At 36.0% G+C, this 23,774-nt stretch overlaps 1 protein-coding gene across 1 annotated transcript in view; it reads right to left on the bottom strand.

Moving 5' to 3' along the window:
- Positions 1–320: 320 nt before the first annotated feature.
- Positions 321–23,774, bottom strand: part of LOC150082653 (pancreatic triacylglycerol lipase-like) — a 38,820-nt gene continuing 15,366 nt past the window's right edge. The window contains exons 2-10 of the mRNA XM_090377566.1: positions 20,308–20,543; positions 11,635–11,781; positions 10,183–10,291; positions 9,653–9,769; positions 9,210–9,326; positions 8,499–8,759; positions 6,989–7,112; positions 4,000–4,194; positions 321–462 (exon numbers count right to left, since the gene is read on the bottom strand). Of these exons, the coding sequence (XP_090233692.1) occupies positions 354–462; positions 4,000–4,194; positions 6,989–7,112; positions 8,499–8,759; positions 9,210–9,326; positions 9,653–9,769; positions 10,183–10,291; positions 11,635–11,781; positions 20,308–20,543 (1,415 nt within the window). The 3' untranslated portion in view covers positions 321–353. The remainder of the gene's footprint in view (positions 463–3,999; positions 4,195–6,988; positions 7,113–8,498; positions 8,760–9,209; positions 9,327–9,652; positions 9,770–10,182; positions 10,292–11,634; positions 11,782–20,307; positions 20,544–23,774) is intronic.

Here is a 23,774-nt window from a genome sequence, read left to right as displayed (position 1 = left end):
AGCTTTTTTACTCACGATGTACTGAAGCCTCATGTCTTTGGTGGTCTCCAGCGCAAACCCTAAACAATGCTAACCAAATCTAACCATACAAAAGGGATTGATAGTAGAAGAATTACAAACGCTTTTGTACTTAATCTCCATGGATTTAAATATAAGAGAGAAAGGCGGCTCAATTGCATCTCCTCTCAATTTTTTTAAACCTCGCACGTACAATTTACATTTGAGAGCATTTGAAGATTCTTTTATTAAATTCTTAAGTTTTAAATTACGCAGTCTCATTGTGTGTTTTCTTTTATTCATTAACAACAGAGAGTAACAAGATCAATTCAACAGTAAGTGTTTATTGACTACAATCACTTTTTACGGCATGCTTCTCCAACATTCAGAGTTACTACCTCATTCGACGTGACTGGATTTTCAGGATTTCCACATAATATAATCTTTTCAGTTAAGCCTCGTTCACTAGAAAGTAAAAAATAAAATTTATTAGTAGTTCTAAGAAAAGAAAAATATTAAAATGACTGGCATCTATTTCCATTTTATGCTTATGGGATCACGTATAATTCATACACCGGTGTGCAAAACTTAAGGACCAACACTGTTTCTAAAGGTTACAACCACAAAATCTTTACTTAAGGTACTCTTTACTGATGAGAGTAGATTCAATCTCAGCAGCGATTCTAGACGTAAGCTAATCTGGCGAGAGGTTGGCACACGGTATCACCGCGCAAACATCACTGAAAGGGATCGATATGGCGGTCGAGGTGTTCTCGTCTGGGGAGGCATTATCTTGGATAGACATACACAACTCCAGATACTGGAAGGCGGTACTGTAACCGGTGCACGCTACTGTACTGAGGTAATTCTTCCCCATGTGCGTCTGTTCCGCGGTGCCATTGGTCCCGAGTTCGTGTTTATGGATGATAACGCCACACCCCATCGCACTGCAGCTGTTGATATGCTTTTGGAAAGTGAGGACATTGTTCGCATGGATTGGCCTGCCCGTTCACGGATATAAATCCCATCGAACACATATGGGAAGCTCTGTGGAGACGCCTAGCGGCACGTCCACACCCACCAGAAAATGTTCACCAGCTGAAGATGGCGCTGACAGGGGAATGAACGATGTAATTGCAAGAACTTAACAAATTGTTCTAAGTATGGACAGGCGGTGCAAAGCCTGCATCGACATTAGGGGTGGCCATATCTCCTACTGAGGACCACCTCTTCCCTTTGTTCCATCTTTGGCAGTGATGCATCTGTATCATGGCAGCCAGTTCTATGTTGCCATTTTTGAATAAAGTCCCTCTGTACCGTTTTTTTTCTGTTGTTGTTTCCTTCATCATCCCTGTACCTCACGAGGTTCCTTTGGTATGCTTTTCCCATATCCAGGACACTCCTATGAGAAGCTACAAGTGAAAACCTGGCTAGTCCTTAAATTTTGCACACCAGTGTATTAAGACGTAGGATAAAGCAATGTCAGAATAAACTATTAAAAAATAAACGTTGGTGCTATGAAATTCATTTGGAAGGAGAAAATTCTGAACCTACAAAGAAAAATATAATGTTTCTCTGGTTTTTGGTGTTTTCCTTTATTTCCTATTATTCGTTTTTTCTGTATGGGCGGACTGTATTTTACTGTTTTAAAACTTTTTCATTTATATTTTCCGTCAGGTCGGTGTGAACAAGAATATTTATTGTGTGATTGTTCCATGATATGATCAGAGATCTGGGTTCGAGCCCTGCCATAGACTGGAGTAATTTCTAAAGGCATTTCAGTCATTGTAGGTTTCCAATCTCAGTAGATGGAGTACAGTTTCACGCCATGAGCTGTTTTAAACATATACAAACCAAGAAAGCATTTCCATTAGGCATCTGGGTATTACATAAAATATAGAATACAGTGTCTAAACCTTGAGGTTTGACACTCTATGCTATCTGCTATATTTTTTGACACTAACTCCTACATCCAGAGTTAACGACCTACAGCCAAAGTTTCTTTATTGAATATAAGTAATCCCGGTTGCAATAAGGTTAAAAATATTTAACTTACAATTTTAATATAAAGCTATATAAAGCTCAAAAAACATTCTAGATTCGTCGGTGGTAATTATCCATCTCTCGTATATTCAGGTGTGCTGAGTTCTTTTAAGATAATACCATCCTGACAATAGCATAATTGGGTTTTAGAATTGTGCAGGAATTGAAACCGCATATATGAGTTTTTACAAACTAACAAATCTTCTACGATCTGGTCGTAGGATCTGGAGCTCCTTTCATTCTGGTAGTTCCAAGAAATTATTATTCTGAAGATCTTTTTGCAAGGTGGGCTTCATCTCTCTTAATAAAGATTGTTATGCAAAATGCACACTCCTCCCTTGGTGATCCTCGCGGCTAGTACAATAATTACAATCGTTGTCTTTACAGATTGCCTGGAAAAGGCCTGGGTTCGAACCTTAGCGTTATCAGGAAACTAAAATTTTCCCGAAACGTACTAAACATAGCGATATTCTTCGACTTTGCGTACTACAATTAGATATTGTTGTTTGAAGAAGCTCCAATTAGACATAATTTTTGAGGAAGCTTGGTTCATAGTGGAAAAGAAAGAATGACTTAGATTTCATTATTTTTCTGAGAAATTAGAATCCAGGCCTTTAAGCTTTCAGTATAACAAAGCATTATTTGAACTTTTTCTTGGCCACTCGGCATCTAGCTTTTTTCGATTTTTTTTCCAATAGTCTGCCTATGGAATCAAAGTTTCATAACTTTGATTCACTCCTCCAGAAAAATACGATGACTAACAAAACTGGGTCGTGTTTAATTTTGTGTGGAGGAAGAAAAGCAGAAATTGCATGTTACTTTTTTAAAAATCTAAACATTTTACCGTTCTCTTGTTTAATTTAATAATGTTTTCTTTATATATGCTCTATCGGGAAAATTTGGAGACTTTTTCCGGTTGCAGGGCTCGTCTAGAATACTTTAATAATTATGTTAAATATCTTCCGTAAAATTTTTGATATTGCTCTGCCTATATTTATAAACAACAAATTTTAACTGTTTCAAAAAAAAGATAAATTTGGAAATCAAGAAGTTTATTTGATGGAATCAAAACCGCTTGTGCATTAGTTTGGTATTGTTTCATTTAACTCAGAGCTGTACTGCAAATCAAAAATAGACGGGACTTCCATCCTGTTCTATGGAAATTCAGTTCTTGGCTAAAATGACTATCTGTACAGGCTTCTAAAACATTCAGCTTGAAATAAATAAATTCTAAACTGCTTTCATCGTCCGTTGTACGCCAGAACCATAACTCTGGAATCATTCTAAATGAATCAGCCAGATATCGATAGTGAAAGCTCAAAGTATAAATTTCAAGAACGACTTCAATGAACTTTCCTCGCTTTGTGGCTGATTTAGTCGAGCGAGGGCTAGAAGACTTTGTTTTTTAATCTCGGAAATCCAGATTTTCATCCTGAAAAGCATCTAAAGCAATTATTGATACTTCATGGCCTTATTTCCTCTTCTATTGGCAGGGTAAATCTCCAAATAATAATATTTACAATAAGTGTTTCTTTCGATAAAATTTAACCTTGGTGATTTCAGAAGAATCTAGCAATTTTCCTTTTGAAATAATGGCAGTGACCTTTTTTTAAATATCTTTACATCAGCTTACTATGCAATGTATTCATGACCAAGTGTCCAGGACAAAACAAAATATAGGTCACGATCTGGTGAAGTGTTGCAGTTTTCTCTGAGACCTCAGGCTCTGAGGTTTCTCTTTATTTTTATATTAGTCTTAAATCGCGATAATAAATACAATTTATCTTTGCAATTACGTATAATGTTCCCATTCTTTTTAACTGGAACAAGAACTTTAAAAAAATCTTACCAGAAAATTTATTGACTGCTCTTTTGTGAATTTAAAACAAGTATTAATAAGTGTCTCTATTTAAATTTACTTTTTTTTTAAATTTAATTGGCATAATGTGTAAAAACTACCTTCGGCCTGGGGGAGTTATAGGAGTTATCTGAATTCGCTTTACATGGAGTTTGGAATTTGAAAATCCTCCTCTTGAACGAGAAAATCGACCTCGATTTCCAAAACTTATTGTTGCACTCTCTATATCTGTGATTGGGTTTCTTAGAGCTGTAAGGTATGTATAGATACGTCCATTCTTCAGAGTATCCTGACCTCTACAAATAAACCAAAAATATAAAATTATTGTTAAATTACTAGAATTTTAGTTTAAATTATAAAAACCTGAACTTGTAGATTTTGTAAATGGCAAGTTTACAAACAAGTTTATAATTAGAAAGATTCCTCTCTTTTTTTGTGATTGGCTTGGAATTCGGTTAACAACGTCTGAACTTTAAAGTGTGTTTTATAACTGCCATTATAAAGATCTTAATACATGAAACTCATTGGGATCTCCAGTATGCGACAGGGTCTCATATTTGGCGTATTCATTTTTAAGTAGAGCAAATTAAATTAATGTAGGGAAATTAATCTGGGAAACGTAAATAATGACTTGTGAAAGATATGCCACTATTCATATCACTCCATGAAAGTTTTGAAGAAATCTGTGGCAATGATGATGACTCTGAGTGCTTGTCCTCTGGTCCTTTCTACTCGCAGACAGTCATGGGAAATGAGAACCCTCTGTAAGTTTAAGGTTAGCCCATGAATATTGGATTGAATCTCACAAATTGTATGCGGACTGCGGACCATAGTTTGTATGACACTATTAAACAGTTTGAAAAAAGGGATCTTATATTCACTAGCATAAAGGAAGCTAATATAAGACCCCTTTTTCAAACTCTATAATACTGTCATTAGATGTTTTTCAATCCTCAAAGTTCAAAATAGCAGTCATAAGCTGCGTAGAGAAGAAGATATGGATGACAGAAGGCTAAACAACTACAGAAGGTTGCTATATTTCATACATTACTGACCACCTATTGTATAATTGCTTCAGTAGTTTAGGTTATACAGTAGCTAGTTAGATTTATTACTCCGATAAACCAATAGATTTTGCAGCCATATTTCATAAAAACAAAAGAGAACGTTTCATGTCTGACGATTAAAAATATTTAAAAAAAGTCATTCTCAGAAAGGCATTAACCTACTTGTTTTGTGAATAGTTGTAATGCTACAATCATAAATAATAACCTAATAAAAAAAATAATATGATATGATAGTAGCATAAATATGTTCACTCATCTCACGATAGTGTGGATCTCTGTATCGCTTTAAGAGGAATGATTGATATTGAAGTGATTAAATTTCATCCCGTTTAAAATTAATCAGGAAGGAATTAAGTTCCATGCAGGATAATGAGGTTAGAGTGACACGCGTTTCTTCTCTATAAATAATTATCCATAAGTATCAAAAAAAATTCTTCTTAGAGTTCCAAAAATTCTTACAATTTTACATCTATATCTTTGTTAAGAGGCTCTAAACGAAATAACGGTGTTTCCGATAACTGTGATGGTTAGCAAATCAGAATTATCATGTTTCTCCAAAATTGTGAATAATATTTCACTGTAGAACTTTTAATTATTATCTGGAGTATTTCAAATACAACATTCATGGCTATATCTCTATAGTATTAGTTTATTCTAATGATGTATTAGTTATTTGTTAGATACTAATATCTAATACTGTACATATAGTTTAATCTCGTTTTGAAACCGAGATTCGCCAAGCCTAGAACACATGCAGTACACATTTTAACTATAACGATGATACCCGATATCAGAATTATTGGTTGTAGATATTCAAGCAGGAAAGTTAGTGAAAGATTCAAGCTTCAAGCGACTCCCCAATTTATGTGATGCCTACAAGGAGAAGCATACTGATTTCTGAAAATTTCTCTCCATTTTTTATTCTTCAGTGAAAGAATGTTACTAGCTGAAAATAAATTTTGCAACTTAATTACAGATATCTGTAAGATCACATGTGTGAACCACGTGAATTTTGAACCGTTACATTGAAACTTATTAATCATATAGATGGCTATATGATGATAACTTGTTGCTATTTTTCTCTAGCATTAGAGTATAAAAATTGATTTCTTGCTGCAGTTTCACTTGCAGTAACATTGATCTTTTCAACAGTAGCCCTGTAATTAGCGTCCTCTATCATGGCTACCAACCAAACACTGCTTTCTTCAAACTTCATTATCGGCAACCGGTTTGGCGAAAGTCCTATGCTTTCCTTGCCTTTCAGTAGACAATATTTACAAAACTCAGCCATAGAGCTGAGACTGTTCCGATAAAACAACCTTAGGAGAAATGCAAATATCTTTAGAACGAGTTCTTAGTTGACTTTAGCTGGCAAAGATCAACATACCTACTTTTACAGCCACTTTCAAATCTGTGTCCACATCACGTGTTGGGTGCATTGGACTTGTTTGCTGGTTAAGAGTACCACAACATTCCCCATAGTACACCTTTTTTCAAACAGTGTGTGCGTGTGTGTGATCTGAGCATCATTCATTCAAAAACTTACAATACATAACAATTAAAGAATTGTCAGAAAATAATATGCTTTGAATTCAGTAGGGGGACAATGGTAGATATTGTACTGCACAAACTTTGTCTTCAATCACTTGCAAAACAAACTCATTCAGTCACTCAGTAAACTTATTAACAATTAAATTCATGCCTGTTTATTTTATATGTTTCGTTTCAAAAGCAAGTTATTTTAATATTTGAAACAGTTTCTGAAATCATTTCTTTGAGTTAACTTTTGCAGTTAACTCAAAGTAACAGCTCTCAGGCTTGTTCTCTTTAGAAACGACTAAAGACTGAGCACTGTCACCATCAGTGGGAGATTGTAAATTATTACATTTAAGTATTTAGTTGTTATGTTATTTTTTTATTCCAATTGATAAATTACTTAATTGGGCAAACGGATCTGGTTAATATACTTTAAAAATGCCTTTTAAATTGTACATTATTATCAATAATATTAAAATAACGTAACCTTTCGTTTAAAGTAATCCTGGAAGACATTTTTTCCTCTTCTATATTCAAAATAAGTGGTTCCCTACTGGATTCACCGGCATTTCTTTCTCCTCCAAGTTGAAGAATCACTTGGTACTGGTGTACTATAAAAATAATTGAATAGTTACTCTGTTTGGCTTCTGCCCTTATTAGTAGTACAAAATACAAAATTTACGAAAGAAACAGGTAAAAATAATAAAATAATTTCAGAATACATAGCAAATTTTAACAAATTTTTAATTGTACTTGTAAATTTATTAAATATACAAAATGTATTAAACTAATATAAACTTTGAAAGAGCCGTTTCGGAATTTTTTTCCCCTTCCACTCAACTCTGAAGAAGAAACGTTCAATCTATCTGTAAAGTTTCGATATTTTCTGTCCAGCTGTAAATACTGTTCATAATCCATCATCTAATAACCTCTTCAGTTAAGGCCACTCAAATTTGATTTTTCTCAATGTGATTTTCTCTTTTATATATGGCTTCCCATTTTTTGATCTAATTGCTTTCCATTTAGTGTCTTCCCAGTTAAGGAAAGATTATCGTTATATAGAAAACATTTCTTGAAAATGAATTTTAAACAAATTAATCATAATCATTTTTAAACAAATTTGAAATTAATCAAGGAACCCGGAGTTCCTTGATTAATAACTCTTATAATTTCACTAGTAGCCCAGAAAAAAACACTTTATACAACACTGATATCCAAGATCAAGATAATCGCTTTGAATAATTTCTAAGTTTTGTTGGAGTTAAAGCAATTTCTTAGAACTTTATTTTCATAAATGTTTTTATTATTTTAAATATATTTGATGAAAACTTCATCACAAATTGATGTATTGCTGCATTCCATAGGATTTCAGTATCCTGAAGTCAAAAATATTAAATGATTATAAAATGTGACCATAAGAATTATTAGATCAGCTAGCGCTATAATATTCCAGGGATCAAAATATAGGTTTGTCCTTTCCTCAACGAAAGTGAGGAAAGGACAAACAAAACAAAAGGCAAAATAAAATTACGGATCTCCTGCATTAAAAACTACAATGCAGAGATTTAAAAAAAAAGCTTCCGATGTCAATTTGAAAAACATTTTTGGAAAATTTGATCAAAAGAACAGATCGATCCATCTACGTTGAACCCCCTGAAGTTTCATTGAGATCTACTTGAGATCTATTGAAGTTTCATTGAGATCAGTAGGAGTTAAATTTCGAAAACAAAATACGTCCCTTGACCTTCCACTGAATGAAAGAGCAGGCCGTGCTAGTTAATACTGGTGTTAACTAGCCAATGCTACTTAGACCATGCTAAATAATACTGGCTCCTATCAGTTCACATAGATAAAGAGCAACTAATTGATCTTCTCTTTTATATACAGTATAAATTTCAGAAGCATAGCTTGATAATAAGGAAACATTATCAAGATGATTAAAACAGAATCAAGATAAATAAAATACTAACAAAGAAATGTAAATTATTATTACTTACAGCAATACGGGAGATCTGCACTGGTTTTCATGAAATATCGTCTAGGAGGCATGTTTGTATACAGAGATTTCTGTCTATCAGCATTGGATCCCATTTCAACACATCTGGTAGCATTTGTACTGCAATCACCACATCTTCCATCGGTGAAACTTGACCAGTTCGGACATGTTATTCCAATAAAGGAGCACTCTTCATTATTAATAGAATTTAAATACAGATACACAACACGCATATGGTCACAGATGAGGAAGTTAACGGTTCCTTCGATAAAAATGGGGAAAAAAAGTTTACTTTTAAATGTTTAAAGTTACTATTAAATATTTAAATGTTAATTTTAAATGCTTAATATTTTCATATTTTAGAATAATTTTTGTACCGTTAGGTGTCTTTCAATTAACATGTACAGTAATAAAATTGTACTAATGAAAGTTGAGATAAAATCAGCGAAGAAATGTATAATTTTCAAAAAAGACCTAATATTTTCAGGTATTCTGTCAATTAAATTAATTATTTCTCACCAGTGATTTACAATCTTAATTCGTACACATATATATATATATTTTTTATCAATAACTAATTATTACAAGTAACTCAAAACTTAGGTTTAAGTTATCACATTACAATTATGCATAGGCTATTTTTACTGTACGTGGCTCCTCAGTTTTATGATTATTATTATTTTAAAATTGCAAGGTGAAGAAAATAAATTACCCTCAATGGGTCCCCTGGTTAAAAATGTGGAAATTTTAGATTCTGCACAACCTGGTTGGTCTTTTCCTCCATTTACGAAAAAATCGACATGTCCAATCGTTTCCATTATGCCTAATCCTGAAAAAAAAAAGTATTTAAATAATAAATTACAAAAAAAATACAATTACAGTAAAAAAAGACATTATAAATAAATAAGACAACTTTTAGTTGTACATTAAAGAAGAAGAATAAATGATATATTGTTTAAAATGTGTGTTGATGGGTTTTTAGGAGCCTGTCTGTAAATTGAGTGTGTTCTGAGGTAATTTTCTGAAACTCCTAGTTTTCGGGAGAAAAAACCTTTTCGCCTACTAGGCTTTGATTCGTTAGTTCTTAGTTATATCGAAAATATTACAGACTGCGAGTAATTCGTAAAAATACTTTTCTATCTCATTCGAAAATACCTTCTAAAACTCCATATCCACCATCTGTATGAATGACGTCAACAAATTGTGCATCTGACCTATCCAGCCGTTTGTTTGGGGTAGTTTGATAGAAATAAGGACCGGCAGGATCAAGACCTAGTCGTAAAATGAGAAAAAAATGCATAAAAATCTATATATCTAATGATAATTTCATATAAATTTTGTTATATTATGTTTTTAGTTGAACCAAGTATAATTATTCTTTGCATTTTCCAGAATGAACTGATTGAAACTTTCCTTGTACTCTAACATATTTATTTATTTCAATTTAAGATTTAAATATTAAAATTGTCGCGTTGGTATCTTGATAATTTTCAACTCAAAATTCATATCGATAATCTTGGGGGGAAGAGGCTATCTTAATATTGATATCATCCATTTACTTGCAGTAGGCTGCCAAAAATATGAATCCGAAAGTTTCAGAACCACTGGTGTATTGAGAAATATTCAATTCAGTTTTTACCATTTCTGTATGTTTAAAAAGGAACTTTTACATATGCCAAACTTACCTGTAATTCTTCCAAGCGACTTGACATGTTTTCCAGCATAACCTGCAACATGTGATCCTAAGCTGTGTCCTAGCAGGTGAAAATTTTCTGGTTTGGCACCAACAGCGTCCTAATAAAAAGAAAGATTCTAAATTAGTAATAATAAAGTACAATATAAACTGTCATATAATTCAATGCAGCATATTAATCACGTTCCAAGAAAAGTAACTGGAGGATCAACAGTTAATTAGTTATATGGATTAAATCCACAACGCGATTCTTAACCAATCTTTTTATTGTTGCTAACTGGATTCCTGTCTCTAGGTTCCCGAATTTCCCAGAGAGATTAGCAGATGAATTTCACTTCCTGAGAAAAGTAAAATTTGTATGTTGTCTCGTATACTTCATTAAAGTTAAAAGCAAGGGTTTCTTGTATTTGCAGGCAGCATACCACACCAAATCTCTCAGCAGACAGAAGATTATTTTTCATATTAAATATCACTTGAACACTAACTTCGTACCCTCAAGTAAAATTGTTGAATTGTAAAGGAAAAAGAAAGAGAATAGAACAAAGTTTTCTGTTTTCTTTGTACCACTGTTGGCTCATCCTAGCAATTTGAATTACAGAAATTGGGTTCTAACTTGAGGACCGGTCCTGCATGCGTGTTAACTTAGAAGAATAACTTTCTTCTTTGGAGATGTTTCTGAAAGATTACTTTGTTTTACATTCTGCTTATTAAGTTAAAGGAAGATTTTCATTCACTTCATGTATTTGAAGGATGATTTTAGGTTGCGTGTCTTTATTTTCATTGCAACTTTTCGATTTGGTGAATAGCGTTTTGTTTTTGGTTGAGTCTGGATTTTAAACTAATTTCATATGAAAATAACCTTCTGTTTCCCATGATTTGGTTCGTTGTACTTTGTCTATTCCAGTGTATCTCACAAAATACGAGATTGTACGGCTTAAGTTTAACTTTGGAACTTATATTTATATTATATCATAAGGCAAGATTGCGTAGATTTACATTTAAAATGAATAATATTGAAAAATTGTATTATCAAAGAAAGAAATTGATAACAAGGAAATCTAAAAAACTTGTGGTACCAAAGATTTGGCAATATGCTGAAAGAAGGGGAAGTAGATTCAATATTTCTACTAGGAACTATCCGTTTAAATTTTTTTGCTGCTTATGGAAATCACTGCAGGATTGTATCTTCCTAATACCGCAGGTAATTGATAACAAGGTAGTGTGTTCGCTCTAATAAATCAGGCTCTTTGTGTATAGAGTTGGTGATTGAATATTCATGGTAACTTAGCATAATCATTTTCTCAACTCTCAAATAGGAAGACCGTAAATAATTGAATGACCTTTATTGGGTTTTAGGAGCATCGGCGACTAAGACCATCACAAGCAATAAAAGGCAATGGAAGTTTGTAAGTCACATTAGTAATCAGTACCATACATGGCTTACCTGGAGAGAGTTTATCAGTTTTGCTGTTTCTTTTCCTACTATTTCCGTATTTAACACTGCTTGGGTGTAAGGTGGAAGATTATAACTAGTCCAGTCGACTATAATAACGTTATAATCTCCATGTTTCAGGAATTCATTCTTCATCCTCTGAAATGTAAAAGTATATTAGGAACAATTAACAGCATTTTTTTATTTAGGAAAAAAAATATCTTAAATATCATAAAATAAAATATATCATAATCTTCAACAGATATAAAATCCTTCATTCAGTTTATTTTCGCCTCTGTCAGCAATCATAAACAAACATGGCTGCTACTAACCTCATCTAAATTTTCAGTTAAAATGGTCTTACATATGCCAACAGAAATTTCGCGAATAATCATTGTATTATCATTTTGCACTTCAGCTGTAGATCCATAGTTGCTTATTGAAAACGCAAAAAATGCTCTGCTTTAAAAGAACGGATTGATCCAAAAACTAATCCACGGCTTAAGGCTGCATCTCCATTTGCACAACCTGATAAGTTTACGGATACTGCTACCAGGTGCGTGGGGTGGTTGTTATGTCCGGTTGCTGTTATTGGTTGAGGAATACTCTGACTATTCTACAGATTACTCAGGATCGCAACCTTTTGGAGTTCCATATAAGTGTTCGCTGCAAGGCGTATTGCTGCAAGATTCTAATGGAGGCTCTTTTGCGCCATGCCAGTGATTTACACGGTGATTGGGACTGTCATTACTTGTTCTATATGCCACATTTCTTTGACTTCCTCTCTTAGTTCATCGGAAATGGACAAACTACCTAGAAAAACTGACTTGACATAAATGACCAACAAAATAAATAATTCTAATGAGAGGCAACTGAAAAATGACAGCACCAGACTTGACAACCCTGGACTTGAAACTGCACCTTGAAAATAACGCTTACCGGACAGCATACCCTAGGGACCCATTGGGAACCGACATTTACTACTATCAAATTACTGACTTGAAACAATGACAGTGAACTCAAACTGTTAGCTCATGGACACTGACATGGACTTTTTAAATACACGCCATGGAACTGACTGTATGGCTAACTGACTATATGGCTAATATTGATATATTGTATTATCAAAGAAAGAAATTGATAACAAGGAAATCTAATAAATCCCCTCCAACGGCTAAACAGGCCTGACAGCGGTGAACCATGCTCGCTATAAGGGTGTTTATAAAATTCTGGAGCAACAGATCCCATTCTTTCACCAGCTGAGACCTTATCTGACCGAGGAATTGGCTGTTGGCGTGCAATGAGACGTCCAAGGGTTTCCCACACATGATCGTTCGGATTTAAGTCTGGTGATCGTGCTGAACACGGCAGTCGTTGGATAACTTCAGTTTCAAGATATTCCTCCACCACTTGAGCAGAGGCGTCCTGCATAAGACAATAGATCGATTTCTATTGTATACTAGAAATTTGCATGCCAGAATGTCTATTTTATGAAATATTCGCCACTGCTCATAATAAAATATTCATAAAAAACATTTTGTTCTGTTAATTTTGTAGAGCAGTTTATTTCTTTTCAATATATTTTGTCTGCACCAGAATATTTAGTGTATATTATGTATAATATATCTATTTTACCTGGAACATCATTTATTCACTGATGCATCATCCAAAGTCGAGAGTTCAAATGTTTCTTGTTGTCATTATTTAAAAGCGATCTTAACAACGTATTGCATCATTAGATTAGGGTTTCTGAAGATGGGGAACCCCTGTCTAGTGATACAGAGTGCTGGATATACCTTCTCTCTTACGTATTCAAAATGAGGAAGGCTAGTCCATCATCCAACTTAAACCACAAACATACGAAAGAACTTTTTGTACCATTCACAAAAATGATAGGCAAAAATTGTTGCAAATGATCTTTGCCCACGTTTCGTGGGCAGAGATCATTTGCAACAGTGTCCAACTGCGAAAATATACGTGGAATGGTGAACTGTCAATGGTACCACCGTAGGTTTCATTTTGCTGTGTCATATCTTCAGGTTAAAATGTCCAAGCCTGCAATAAGAAGTCAGTCATGCTATATGGCAATCACAAAATTATCACGATCCCACTGGCTTTACCACTGTGAATGGAAACAGTTGAAACATCTACAATTATTTCTGGTCATTTTATTTTATAGAGTTTTGTATATCATAACAGAGAACCGTGGTTGTTATTGCGTTTTAGCAGCATCAGTGACTAAGGCCAGATTGCCCCGTATATACTGTCTGTAAATTGCGTGTGTTCTTTGGTCGATTTTCTGTTTGCTGGACGAAAAACCGGAGTTTTCCGGGAGAGAAAACCATGGTACCCTCGCTTGAAGCCGACTAACTCAGCCACGTTGTGAAAAAAAGGCCTATAAAAACTCTTCTCGGCATCGACCAAGCTCGAACCCAGGTCTTTACCGCCTGGTGTGGGGAAGGCTTCGATTCTACCAACAATGCTACCCACGAAGGCAGAACCATGACAAAGTTAAACTAATGTTTAGGGTCGTCCTACATAGGAAACAATACATGTCCAGATGTCCATGCTAAAATAAAGAAGACTTAACTGAACTGCTTAGTCACTACCAGCTATTCGATTATTGGAATCAAATAAAGTGGATAAATTTGCAACCCAATCCACTTATAGATATCGAATCGAAGAGCAAATCCCCGTAATATTTGATACATAAGCGTTTCGGAGCATTCGATTAAAACGCTAAATCCAAGTCCTTCTGCTAACCTCCAGTTCTACTGATGGCATCCAATCCGTATTGAAACAGTGCCCACCGAAATGCAGTGCTTCGAGATACCACACATGCCGTAAAACTGTATCCTTCGAAACTGAGGGCCCCAAGCTTCTCCACCAGAAAGATATATCGTCTAAACAGTATCAACATGAACAGTGGTATAAACATTATGTAAAAAACTCATGGTGACTGATAAAGGACTGTACCATCCAGTTTACATTGTGTGTATTTTATAATTATACATAATTTTCTAAATATAATCTAAAAATTTACTTTTACCTATCATTTATCTTCCACTCTTTTTGGGAATTGTTAATTCGTTTTAGCTTAATTTAACTTTCCATTATTATAATTGGTTATTGTGAGTCTGAAGACCTCTCGATATTGAGGAAAATTCTGACTTCCTAGCAACCTGCTTAACTGTGAAAATGTTTTGTGTCACGGATGAATGGAACCTCTGGTTCATTGGACGCTGTTCGTTAATTTGACATCCGTTAAAGCGTAGCTTTAACTCAATTTACTGTTAATCTTATCGTGCTATCAAGTGTCATTTAAATGAAATGCAATATTCGAAAAAAAATTAAAAAATCAAACAAATTTTAGCATTACAGGAAACAGAAAGCTTATAAGTGGAAGGTAAAGAACCGTGAGATTGCTTTGTGGCAAGCAGAACTCTTTTTTTTTGGTACTTCCTTCATGATAAAAGAGCAACTACCAAACATGACTCACTAGATTTGTTTTTTGTTTTGTTTTGATAATGACACCTGTTGTCTTTTTCTTTTCTAAAGTCAGTCTCTATAAATAGGAACTACTCCTCACAGATTCGCTTAAATCAATGGATGCTATTTTACCCTTTAAAAATATTCCACGAGCAACTGTCTGTATATAACTTATTTGTCACCTCATTACAATGATACATGTTTTGCTCTATGACATTTCCTGTTTTAATGGCACAGTTATCCAATAGAACCTTGAAACCCAAAGGTACATCCTCATTGAAAATGGATTGTAATCTAATTCATTAAAACGTTACTTCTATATTTCGCTTTTCACAGTTAGCATCCATAAAAATAAATCATTTGTGTATATATACACTGCCCTATCATTAATATCCGGACACCTGCCTTTAGACAAAAAAGAGCTTTTATTGTGTCATTTAATATTTTGTGCTGAAACCTTTTGCTTTTATGACGGCCTTCAATCTTCGCGGCATACTCTCAACCAGCTTTTTTATAAATGACAGGTGATATGTTCCTCAACTCGGCCTTTAACGCAGCCACCAGTTCGGCCTTGTTCTTTGGGCGATCTCGACGTGCAAGTACCCGACCATCCAATGCATATCAAAAAATGCTCGATAGTGTTCAGATCAGCACTCAGGGCTGGCCAATTCGACTTTTCCACATCCATGTCCTCAAACCACTCTGTTACGACCGAGCAGTATGACATGGTGCGTTGTCTTGCTCATACAGGCATGGGCTTTTCCCGAAGTATTGCCATAATGTTGGAAGTGCATAATTGTCCAGGTAGTCCTGGTATTGCACGGCATTCATGGTTTTGTCGATAACGACTAATGGGCTTAAGCCAAACCATGAAAGGAGCCCCGTTCTATGACACTGCCTCCACTAAACTTCATTGTTGGGAGGATACAATCAGGAAGGAACTGTTCCCCTGGCATTCGCCACACCCAGTAACGGCCATCAGACCGGTAGAGTGCGAATCTCGACTCGTCTGTCTATAGGACTGTTTTTCACTGCTCTACAGTCCAGGATTCGCGCTCTTTACACCATGTTAATCAGCGTCTAGCATTTGTTCAGGTGATCAGTTCTGCTGAACGTGTCATGTTGCATGCCCACTTTTGCAATTGTCTGTTCGAAGCTCAGTGTGCATATTTATATCAGTTTCTTTGACGTGTTGCATGCATAGGGCCTGTTTCCCCATCCATGGAGGGGTATCAGGACATTAATGGTAGGACAGTGTACATACAGACACACACTGCTCTACCATTAATATTCAGCATATCTAAAGATAAACTTTATTTACAGGAAAATTAATGTGTGTGCTGAAAGCTTTAATCCTTATGACAGCCTCTAGTCTCCAAGGGACACTCCACCAGTTTTGCGTAAATTTCCTCCGATATTTTTTGCCATTCGGCCTTCAAATCGACGACCGCTTCAATTCTGGTTTTTTGGAAACCTACAAACACCCAACTGTACCCATGGACAGGAGGTGTGCAAATGTATCCCCAGTTCACAAAGGGAGTTCAAAAGGTGACACACGTAACTGTACACCTGTTAGTTTAACTTGTGTTCCGGGGAAAATAATGGAGTCGCTGGTTAAAGAAGAATTGCAGGATCATCTAGACAAGACTCCAGTATTAGTTCAGACACAGCATGGGTTTGTTAAGGGGAGGCCTTGTCTGACCAATTTGATTGGATACTACGATGTGGTCACAAAGGAACTGGATGCAAAAAAATAATTTTGAATTCCTATACTTGGATTTCAGGAAAGCTTTTGATACTGTTGCACATGAAAGATCCACACCCACACTGGGTGTGGATCTTTCATGTGTATCAAACATGTATCAAACAGTATCATGCATGGAAGACCCACACTGGGTGTGGGTCTTCCATGTGCAACACACTCCAATATGCTATACAAATTGGAGCAGTGTGGCATTAAGGGCAAGTTGCTACAATGGATAAAGGGATGGTTGAGTGGGAGACGAGAAAGAGTGGTAATGAATGGACACTGCTCTTCGTGGACTAATATTATTATTGGAGTTCCCCGTGATTCGGTGCTGGGCCTATTGTTGTTTGTGTATTCATCAATGATATTGATGAGGGTATATCATTCTTAATGTCCAAGTGGCAACTGAAGTTTAGCATTGACAAATGCAAAATACTGCATATGGGTAGCAGTAACCCAAGAGAAACGTACCAACTGTGTGGTACTACGCTCAGGGAAGTGGAGAATGAAAAAGACCTGGGGGTAATTGTGTAGTCAGATATGAAGCTCGCTGAGCAGTGCAGACGGATGCCAGAACAGGTCATAGACTCTTGTCAATATGGATTTTGCTAGCAGGGACAAGAAGGTGATTATCCTGTTGTACGATGGTCAGGCCACACCTTGAATACTGTGTACAGGTCTGGAGTCTTCAATTTAGGAAGGATGTAGAGTTGCTAGAACGAGTACAAAGAAGGGCAACAAGATTGGTGAGGGGAACAAAAGGGCACTCTTAGCAAGATAGGCTTAAATTATGCAAATTGCAGCGCCTGCAGACTAGGCACATGCGAGGTGATCTGATTGAGGTGTATAAGGCCTTGAACGGGTTGAGCAAGCTTAATGCTAATGGGATTCTTCCTCTTACTCAGATTAAGAACCTGAGGGGCATAGATTCAAACTAAGGAAAGATAGTTGTAGAATAGATGTGCGGAAATTTGCCTTTGGCCAGCGTGTAGTTGATTGTTGGAACAGACTTCCATCTCTTGTTGTGGAAGTTGATAGCTTAAATAAATTTAAGGCTGAGCTGGACAAGAATTTGGAGTAAATAGATGAGTGAAATCGGAGGTTTTTTTTTTTTTTTAGCTGATTCTTCATAAGCTTGCTTTCTTGCGTTGTATGCAAGAATGCAATGGTAGAGCACTGTATATCCAAGTATCATGGCAAATGTCTCTTCAATTTGCCGCGAGATGGCAGTGCATGCCAATATGGTTTAGATCACAAGTCTCCAGAACGTTTAATCTGTGCTCTGATTTTATAAAACAAATTTGCAGCTTATTATCCAAAAATTCCGAATATTAATTACACTGGCAATACAAAAGTGCCAATTAGCATCACTCTGTCTGTCCATCCATAAAAAAAGTTACTTTCAAAATGAATACAAATAAGTAATATTTATAACAATTTCATTCGTATGTTTATTCTGTTACTATAAGCGTACTTTAATTGATGTAGTGCTGCCATCTATTGCGACTTAACAAAAACGTTTCAATAATATTGAGATTAATCTGAAGATGACTTTACTTCTTAAAAATTTCAATGAATATTAACTTTAGAAGGATTTTAAAAATGCTTATTTTTTATATTAATTATCAGAGAAAAAATTTTCAGTTTATAACTGGAGCTAACTGGAAAAAAAACTTATTTTTACAATGCAGCAAAATCAAACGAAGCCTGTCTAATAGAACACTATATTCTGGTTGTAGCGCAGTCTTCTTTTTTTTTTAACTAAAATATCAAAAATAAAATGAAAAATATGTATTAATATAAATTGATAAATGATGACTTAACAGTAGCATATATTTTTTAATTGCAATGTGTTTAAACGCATCATATTTTTCCCCACAGTCAAACAGAAAGACGTCGATCACAACAAGACATTTCTTTTACATAATGATGGATACAAAATAAAATCAATTTAAAAAAAAAAAAAATGTCTGATCTTTAATATTCCATTTCTTGCATAAAAATCGTGTATCCAAGTCCACTGAATAATTTTTTGTATATCGGAGTATTACATAAACAGGTTAAACTAGTTAAGATAGGCTTTGATGTCAACTTGGGTGAAGCAGAGTATACACTGAGTGATCACTGAATTATGACCACCCCTATGAAAACTGAATGCGATTCGTTGACCACGTGAGGTACGAGAGTGCGCAGTTAGTCGACCTATGTAGCATAAATAAGGTGTCAGTGGTTCAGCAGGTAGTAAAATTCCGAGCGTGATGGGTAAAAGGAAGGGTTTATCGGACTTTGATAAAGGACAGATAGTGGGTGCTCGACGAGCTGGTGCCTCTTTCCCAAACGGCTGAACTGGTGAGGTGTTCGAGAGCCGCCAACCAGGACTGGCGTCCAAATGGTCAAACAACGACCCGATGGCAAAACTCAAAGGTCAGCGAAAGGTTGATGTTAGAAGTGAGCGGCGGGTTCGACGACTCTTACAGGAGCAGCACTGTTGAAGAGTTAACTATCAATACAACGTGAGTTAACCCGGAACAATATCTGGCATGACCACGCGTCGCGCGCTCGCACGTATGGGCTATACCAGCAGACGACCCCTACGGAATCCTCTCCTAACCAATGTTCATCGACCTAAAAGACTCGCCTGGTGCAAAGAGCATGCCAAATGGACGTTAGAAGACTGGAAGAAAGTGTGCTGGTCGCATGAGTCACGTTATTTATTCCACACCGTGGATGGTCGTGTACGGATTTGGCGTCAACAACACGAGGCTCTTCATCCATCATGCATGGTATCAAAAGTGCAGGCCGGTGGATGCGGTTATATGATGTGGGACATGTTTCACTGGCAGGAACTTGTACCCCTGGTGCATGTGGAACAACGTATCAATGGTCTCCGCTCTCATCAACTGCTCGCTGACTGTGTACACCCCGCTATGTTACACTTTTTCCCGAATGGCGATGGTGTCTTCCAAGATGACAATCCGCCGAGCCATCGGGCACTTGTTGTGCAGGAATGGGTTGAGGAATACAGTTCTGACTTCCAGCATATCGATTGGCCTCCGAATTCCCCCGATATCAATCCCATAGAGCACTTGTGGGACACTATGGAAAGGCATATCAGGTGTCTGGATACACCAATCACCTCCATACCTGCATTGCTGACCGCATTACATATAGCTTGGTTGGCCATACCTCCCGAACGCTTCCGACATCTTGTTGAATGAATGCCACGTCGAATAGCTGCTGTGCTGAAGGCAAAAGGAGGGCCTACGAAGTATTAGGTAGGTGGTCATAATTCAGTGATCACTCAGTGTATATTCTTCCCAGAGTTTATTTAATAAATGGTATTTATTAAATAAATACCATTTATTAAATGGTAATTAATAGTGCTTTCATTAAAAAAAATTAATAAGTAAAACAAATAAAATAATGCTAATCAATCATTACTAGCCTACCTCCATCCACTCAGTATATCCTCTACCGCTGTCTAAGAATCCATGTATAATTATCTTCGTTTCTGCATTCGGATTGAAATTAGAATTCCTCAACCTTTCTTCGTCTCCTGCAATTAAAATTGCATAGTTTGCTGGATTTTTACGGGTGAACAACATAAATCTCGTTCTAGGAGCTGCTTGTGTTTCCCCACCGTTTCTCCTCGACAGATAGTTATTTCCAAACAAACCTCCTAAAACTAAGGAGACAGTTAAGAAATACAAGATTATAAACAACTCAACTTTGATGGATTAGATTCTAATTATCTATTGAGAACAAGGATTAGATTCTAATTATCTATTGAGAACAAGGATTAGATTCTAATTATCTATTGGTATTTAAAAAGGAGTTGATCTGTAAAGTAAATTTCAAAATGAGGATTAATACTTTTGTTTTAACATGATGATTAAAGTATCATATTAAAAAAATATTATAGTATAATATTTTTAAAAATAACAGAAAAATTATTGTTGTTGTAATAGGGTTTCAGGAGCATCAGCAACTAAGGTCATATTGCTCCGTGTATATTATCTGTAAATTGCGTCTGTTCTATGGTCGATTTTCTGCTTTCTGGACAAAAAAACCCTAGTTTCCGGGAGAAAAAACCATGCTCCCCTTGCCCAAGACCGACTAACTCAGCTGCGTTGTGAAAAAGGTCTATAAAAATTCCTCAAGTCTTCGACGTCTTTTCCACTCGGTGTGGGGAAGAGGACGATTCTACCAATTGTGCTACCCACCAGGGCAGAAATTATTGTAAATTAAGTAGAATATTTATGGTAATTTTATACGCAATCTTGTGCTTTTCCCAATAGAAAAATATTCTACTGTATTGTATTAGTATTAGCATATGATACAAGGAAATCCCAATCTTTTTCTATAGCAACCAAAGAAAGAAAAAAACATAAATTATCTGTGTGACTCCGTCTTCACGTGGGTTCCTATCCACCTGGTCGTTGATCATACCCAAGCTGTCACCCTCAACACCCCATGGAGGCGACTTATTCCAGTAATTAACAGCTCACTGGCTAAAATAAAACTTCCTATAATCCAGTCTAAACCTCATAGTTTAAATTTATGAACCCGACTTATGGAACCATTTATAACAGTAAAAATTTCAATCTCATTCATTTTACCTTCTCCTCTCAGAGCCTTATTAGACCTCAAATTGGTCCCCCTCTAAAGTACTTAGTTACCTAGATCCTCAAAATTACCTAGTCACTCATAATCGAAATAAACTCCCACATATTCGAAATATTTCCTAATATGGATGCAATTTTATCTCACCAGATAAAATTGGTGATCTCGACAGGCAGATTGCTGAGCTTTGAATCCTTTCACAAAGCTGGATATTTTCTATTTAAGTGCACTTATCATACCTAGCACAATATTTCAAGTACAAAAAATTATCATATTAGGGACACCTAGAGCCACCCATGAGAACAACCTTATCTACCCATGTGTATTATGTCTATAAATTGCGTTTTTTCTGTGGTCGGTTTTACTCGACGAAAAACCGAGTTCCCGGAAGTTGCTCTCCTCTCTTGAGATTGACAACTCAGCCACGGAATACAAAAAGACTAAAAACGTCCCATCGATGACGAGAGGAATTTTTTTGACAACGTGGCTGAGTTAGTTGGTCTCAGACGAAGGAAGCATGGTTTTTTCTCCCGGATAATCAGGTTTTTCGTCCAGCAAACAGAAAAACGAACACATGAACTTTACAGACAAGATACAATATGGTCTTAGTCACTGATAATGCTAAAAAACCCAATAACAACAGCCCATTTTAATGGGCTCTTGTTAAGTTTCTCGCGTTATTGGAGGAATTCAAAGCCGGCCATTCCGACCCGGTGTGTGGGGGGACAGTGATTTTAACCACTATGCTATCCGCGAAGACACTATTCCAAGTACAAAAAAATTAAAAAATAAAACAACTGCCATATTAGGGCTAACCGCAACTTCGTCTGTGTATTTTGTCTTTAAATTTGCTTGTGTTTTCTGCTCTGTTTTGCTGGACGAAGAATCTTACTTTCCGTGGAGGGGAACCTTGCTATACATGCCTTAGACCGACTAACTCAGCCACGGAGTGAAAAAAAGCCCATAAAATTTTCTCGCGTTATTAACGGGATTCGAGCCCGGGCTTTTTCCACCTGATTCGGGAGGACAGTGATTATTTCCCCGACAGTTCTCGGCTTTTTGGCTAAGATCAAAGCGTTCCAAATACAGTCTTATAATTGCCTTGTAGAGTGGGTTTCTCTACAAGCAAATGTTCGATAAATCAATTGACAGGGCAAAATGGGTCTTCCTAGCCAGTTTGCATTGTATGGAGAAACTCCATATCCGCCCATGTTGTAACCCTCAAATCCCTTCCTCTATTTATTTTTTGCAGTTCAACCTCACCAAATACATAAATTATATTTTGGAGTCGCTGTTCCCTGTGGACTATGTATTTTCCTATATTAAAACATAGCTGCCACTTCTCTGACCTTCCCTAAAGTTTATTGAAGTCGTCTTCACGAAGCGCTACTTGGCACTGATCACAACTGGTCTCCCGATCTTGAAATCATATGCAAATTTTGACATCACATCCTGTATTCCTTTGTCGATGTCAATTAAGAGAATCAGAAACAACAGTGGTCACGGTAGCTATCCTTAGAAGATCCCACGTCTTACTTTAGCCCAATCTGAAGTAATCATTAGCTAATACAGTAACATTTGACTGAGTCAAATTCTTTACTAAAATCCTGATTTCGAAACCAACGTCAAAATTATTCCTACATCCAGCTCATGAATGAGTGAATCTGTCAAAAGAGCTAACCAGGCTGGTTACACATGATTTTCCCTTTATAAAACCATGCTCTCTATCCTTCAGAACTCCATTTATATCTGAATGATACTGTATCACTTTTGAACGTGGTTTCCTTGATTTTGCTACCACACTAAAGTCAGACTAACTGGCTTCTAGTTATTCACTTTGCCCTTAGAACAACCTTTATGGATTGCCATTACGTTGCCACCTCTCCAGTTCAAATAACCAGCCGTGAGTCCAGTGATGCCCTCATAATTATTTTCTTTCTATTAACAACGCGAAAAACTCTTTGCCGCCGCTCTTGGTTCCTTTAGTCATTCCTCATAACCTGCCTTACTGCCTAACCTTTTCTGAGGTACTATTAGGGATCAACTTGTAGGCTGCCCATGTCGTTCTGCTCTTTTAAATTAGCTGAATTATTCATCCACCTCGATGTTCTTATATTTTCCTAATATTGCTCCATTTTATTAATAGTATATATGCACTGAGTTCTTCTGTGACTGATCAACAGTTCCTTCTAATAGTTCCTGTACTATCAGCCTAATAATGGCATCTAGTTTGTGAGTGATGATCAGATTATTATTATTATTTATTTTATTATTTATTATTGTTAACAGCTAC

The sequence above is a fragment of the Mastigoproctus giganteus genome, chromosome 7, assembly GCF_048544385.1.
Source record: "Mastigoproctus giganteus isolate SK-2022 chromosome 7, ASM4854438v1, whole genome shotgun sequence".
Classification (NCBI taxonomy): Eukaryota; Metazoa; Arthropoda; class Arachnida; order Uropygi; family Thelyphonidae; genus Mastigoproctus; species Mastigoproctus giganteus.
Note: the sequence above shows the minus strand (reverse complement) of the source record. Positions and strands in the feature narration are given on the sequence as shown.